The sequence below is a fragment of the Volvox carteri genome (genome assembly GCF_000143455.1).
Source record: "Volvox carteri f. nagariensis unplaced genomic scaffold VOLCAscaffold_13, whole genome shotgun sequence".
Lineage (NCBI taxonomy): Eukaryota > Viridiplantae > Chlorophyta > Chlorophyceae > Chlamydomonadales > Volvocaceae > Volvox > Volvox carteri.
In genome coordinates, this window is record NW_003307556.1 from 2122015 (window position 1) to 2127079 (window position 5065).

The 5065-nt window shown below is 55.5% G+C and overlaps 1 protein-coding gene across 1 annotated transcript; it reads left to right on the forward strand.

The window, feature by feature from the left end:
* Positions 1-1028: 1028 nt before the first annotated feature.
* Positions 1029-2767, forward strand: VOLCADRAFT_104276 (uncharacterized protein; the record flags this gene model as incomplete). The annotated part of the gene is made up of 5 exons (XM_002949177.1): positions 1029-1070; positions 1436-1610; positions 1675-1936; positions 2106-2201; positions 2540-2767. 3 exons carry the CDS (start codon positions 1029-1031, stop codon positions 1830-1832), a joined length of 375 nt encoding a protein of 124 aa, XP_002949223.1. The 3' UTR covers positions 1833-1936; positions 2106-2201; positions 2540-2767.
* Positions 2768-5065: the final 2298 nt, after the last annotated feature.

Here is a 5065-nt window from a genome sequence, read left to right on the forward strand (position 1 = left end):
ACTCTACAGGACTAAAATCTTACGAAAAACATGCCTTGGTTGTTGTTGCAAAAGGTGAGATTTGCTCTAGTAGTTACACAAGAGGAGCTGGAGGATAAGATGGTTGGTCTGCAGAAATCCTTCCTGAAGCAGTTGGCTGGGGCGGGGGTGCCTCCCAACCGGCTACTGTTCAAGGAACTGGGGCAGTACCCGTTACAAGTACACTGGGCGAACCTAATCTTCCGTTTTTGGAACCGACTGGTAGAAGCTAAAGGCTCGGTGTATCGTCATTGTTTTCGGGAAGAGCTTCGTTTGGCCTTTGCTTCTTCCTTATGTCACGATGGCTGGGGATTGGAGGTTGTCAGTATACTAGAAATTTTTAGGGTACGACATGGGGTTTGAGGGTGGTGTGGATGAAGGGATTGAGGCTAGGGTAGATATTGCTGCATCACATGTCCTAGATATTGACCAGCTACTGCAGGAACTCCGAGATCGATTCGATGACGACTGGGGTAGTGAAAAGCTGGCCATTGGCCCACATATGTTTGTCTCTGATGATAAGCAACCAGGGGTGAAGATGTGTCGCTATTTGCAGTGGATGGGGCAACCTAAGCACTGTGAAGGCTACATCTCACCGAAACATCACGTCACTTTGATGCATTTTAGGATGTGTGTTTGGCCTTTGGCTGTCAACCGACCCCATGGTAGGGAACGGGCTGCAAGGTGGTGTCGGGTCTGCAATAATCGGCAGGCAGTGGAGGACGAACGGCACGTGCTACTAGAGTGTCCGAGTATGCGGATATCCATGCTAAGCTCTGGACCCTAGGCATTGCTCCAGGAGATGTTATGAATCAAGACGTAGGTTGCAGTACATAGATGACTAATGAGGATCACAGTACAGTGTTATGATTTGTTGCCTTTTTTTTCTTTTTATTATCCTTTTCAGTTATTGTTTCCAGCTCGGCGGCTCATGAGCCTCTTGGCTTGTCTTGGGCAGTACAAGCTCAAGAAGCTTGTAATCAAAAAATGTCAAAAAAAGAGGAGCTGCGATGGCAAGAGGAGCTGTGATGGTCAGAGTCAAGCTCCCTCAAGTGAGGACTCGTGGCTGTGAGGGCGGACCGAGAGGGCCAGGGAGCTGCTGCACAAGGCTTTTGCTGAGGAGCTACAATGGAGAGATTCTTGTTTCGGAATATGGACCGCACACCTGCGAATCATGGGCGCCTGCCGCAGCTTTAAAGGCTTGACAGAGCACGCGCCTTATCTTTCCTGGTTGCTCGCTTCCTTAGGCTGTTTCCCGGCAGTAAAAGGCCAAGGGAAAGGATTGTTGGCTTAGATGCGACGGAGTGAAGCGACCGGAGCCTCTAAGGCTGGTTCTGTGGTACTGTCGTACAACTGGGTCGCAGTGGCGACTTAAACCTTACTGCTCTCCTGGTGAAGTCATTCTGCCTTCACACAGAAGAGCATACAGCCTTGTCCGAATAGTCAGCATGACAGGCTGTACTTGAAGCCTTACCAATTCAAGTTCCGATCCACAATTGTTCAAGTTTTCTACGTTTTCCGATTTCAACTTCTTCCAATGTCAACTATTAATGACAATGCGCCATCGACTGAGAACGTCGCCACTGTTCCAGGTGGGGCTGGTGAGGGTTTTAGGCGCCACTGGGCCCTCCCTGCTGGCCGTCGCTGCTAAAACAGGCGCCGCGGTTTTAGAAACTGTCAGCGGTGCCGGATTGCGCCGCAGCAACCACAGGGTTGGCAGCCAGCGTGGAGGTCATGACTACGGCGGAAGTCACGATGCAGAGTGCTACGATCACAGTGATCGCAATGGCAATGGCCGCCGCAGCGGCAAGTAGTGAATTTCAGGTGTTAGCGCCATAAAGCGGGCCCGCGTGCCCTGCTCTTTCTTCCAGGCCCGCGTGCCGTTTCAATTCTTTAAGGACCAACGCTGGTCAGCGCAGTGCAGGAGTAACCTTTTCTCGGTCGCGATGAAGTTGCCAGCGAGCATCGAGTTGGGCACCCGCGAGTGCAATTGAGGCGCCTGCATGCGCAGGAGTAACCTTTTCTGGTCGTGATGAAGTTGCCAGTGAGCATCGAGTTGGGCACCCGCGAGTGCAATTGAGGCGCCTGCATGCGCAGGAGTAACCTTTTCTGGTCGCGATGAAGTTGCCAGCGAGCATCGAGTTGGGCACCCGCGAGTGCAATTGAGGTGCCCGCGTGCGCAGGAGCAACCTTTTCTGGTCGCGATGAAGTTGCCAGCGAGCAACGAGTTGGGCACCCGCGAGTGCAATTGAGGTGCCCGCGTGCGCAGGAGCAACCTTTTCTGGTCGCGATGAAGTTGCCAGCGAGCAACGAGTTGGGCACCCGCGAGTGCAATTGAGGCGCCTGCGTGCGCAGGAGCAACCTTTTCTGGTCGCGATGAAGTTGCCAGTGAGCATCGAGTTGGGCACCCGCGAGTGCAATTGAGGCGCCCGTGTGTGCAGAAGTAATCTTTTCTGGCCGCGATGAAGTTGCCAGTGAGCATCAACTTGAGCACCCGCGAGTGCAACTGAGGCGCCCGTGTGCGCCCGTGCGTGCAGATGTGAGCATCGTCGATTGCCTTCTTTATTCGCGGTGTCTTCTGCTCCCGCTTTTCTTCTATCGCCTTTTCTTGTCTTGAGTTCGTGAACAGATCGTCGTACGGGTTCACTCTGTGGCAGCATTTGCCGTACTCTTGGGACAATTTGCGTCTAGTCAAGCAGTCCATTAAGTCGCCTTGGCAGTCGGCCGGCTGGGGGGACCCATTTTTTGCCCGTCGTACTTCTTTAAGTGTTGTCCTACTTCCTCGCTCGCCCGTGTCTCCATCAGTCCATCCTGTGCACGCTCGCAGGCTTTCACCACCACCAGTGAATTCCGTCTAAGGAACCATGGATTCGTTCTCTCATGACGACGCTATCGCTTTCCTGTCAGAGCTAGGGGTGGAGGCCCTCTCGCGTCCGGGCCTTGCGGAAGACGCCCAGATGTCCGTCAGTCGCAACACCAGCCAATTCAAAAGGCAGCGCCTTTTAGGCCAGCCGCGTGGCCCACCTGCTGCAGCCCCCGACGACATGCCAGCCCCCAAACGGCCTGCACCGGGCCCTGCCCCTGCCCATCTGCCAAACCTGGACCCCGCGTCAGTCCCGGCAAGTCTGGCCACACATCGGAAACAACCAGCCCGTCCCGCGGTGGCACCAGAAGGTGCGAAGGTCGAGGCCCCGGGTGACCTCTGGAAGGTTAAAGGGGAGTTTTCTAGCCCTACCTCCGACAACGCCTTGGGAGTTCGGTCGTTACCAGCAGCGGGTCAGCCTCCCACGCCGCCCCAGATGAGAGACGCCTCTCTGGCAAAAAGAGCACTTGGAAGGCTTGGGTTGTGAACGCGCTGGTCATCTCGTGGATCACGTCAGGCTTCCCACTCCATTGGGTCTCCAGCCCTCCCCCCCAGCACTCAGGCCGCAATCACACTTCGGCAACCGCCAACGCCGCGTTCGTTGACAAAGCCATCGCGGATCTGTTAGCATCGGGCACAGCCCGCGTATGGCCGACGCAGCCTCGTGTGGTTTGCCCGTTGGGGGTCGTGCAGCAGGCAACTAAGCTCCGGCTCATTTGGGACGGCAGGCCGGTAAACGATTACTTGCACGTCCCCTCTTTCCGCTACGAAGACTTGAAGGCGGTTCCTGGTTGGCTACTCCCAGACGATTACCTATTTACTTTGGACCTGGTCTGGTCTGGGTTGACACTACTGCAATTAGCGGTTTAAGGTCCTGGGTTCGATTCCTGGGGAGACCCCCGAATTACTCGGGAGCGCGAGATTATGGCTAGCTGCTGAGATGTGGAGTTGAGGTCACAGTTGATGGACCAGATTCGCACGCTGGATTGGTGGCGATTGCCGAACCCTCCGTCTCTTCGGGTGTTCGGGTGAATGGATGAGGAGGGGTCCCTGAAGGCTGGACCCACCGCCTTGGACTTACAGTTCGTATGGCGAAGTACAGTGTGGTAGTGGTGGATGGTGCTATAAGGTGATAAATGATCTAGAACTGACAATGTGATAAAGCGGCCCAGAAGCCTCCCACTCTGTAACATTACATTACATTACATTACATTACTTTGGACCTCAAAAGCGGCTACCATCACCTCGACATTGACCCAAGGTTCTGGAGATATCTCGGCTTCTGCTGGAGAGGCGTCTTCTATGTCTTCACACAACTGCCTTTTGGCCTCGCTTCCGCCTGCTGGGCGTTCACGAAGCTCATGTGAGAAGTCATGCGCCCCTGGCGCAAGCGCGGCTGGCGATGCTCGGGCTACTTAGACGATCAGGTGCACGCAGACCAGAACGCTGATAACTTGGTACGGCGCAGGGCCGAAGTGGTTGCCCAGCTGGAGGCGCTTGGTTTCCCGGTTAATAAATAGAAATTTATGCTGGGGGCCGTGCACCATCGCATTAGATACTTGGGCATGCTTATCGATACCAAGGACGGCGTTTTCATTGTGCCAGGCGACAAGCGGGATCGCCTCCTATCCACGATCAATTGCGTGCTCACGGCGCGGCGCTCGACCGCCCGCTTATTGGCATCCCTAAAAGGCCTAATCCTGTCCATGTCTTGGGCCCTCGGACCTTGGGCCCGGCTGCGCACCCGAGCTCTCGGTCAACTCGTTGAAACTCGCCAGACTTGGGAAACCCACCTCCTCCTCTCCGATGATGCGCGGGAGGAGCTGATTTTCTGGGAATCGTCCTTTGATCGGTTCAACGGCCGCCGGCACCTGTGGGTTCCGTCCGTGGTGCATTCCCTCATTTTTTGCGACGCCGCAGGCAAATCCTCTGAGTCTCTCGGAGGTTGGGGGGCCTGGACCATCCTCAATGGCCAGTTGGCGCCAGCGCGCGGTGAGTGGACGCCCGACGTCAGCGCTATGGGGTCTACCCCGCAGGAACTCCAGGCCATTCTGAACGCGATTCAATCGTTCGACAACCCAGCCGGTCTCTCTGGTCAGTCGGTTAAAGTCATCACTGACAACCTTAACGCCGCGAACGTCGTCAACAAGGGCTCCGCAAAAGCGGACAACTCCCACAAGGTCG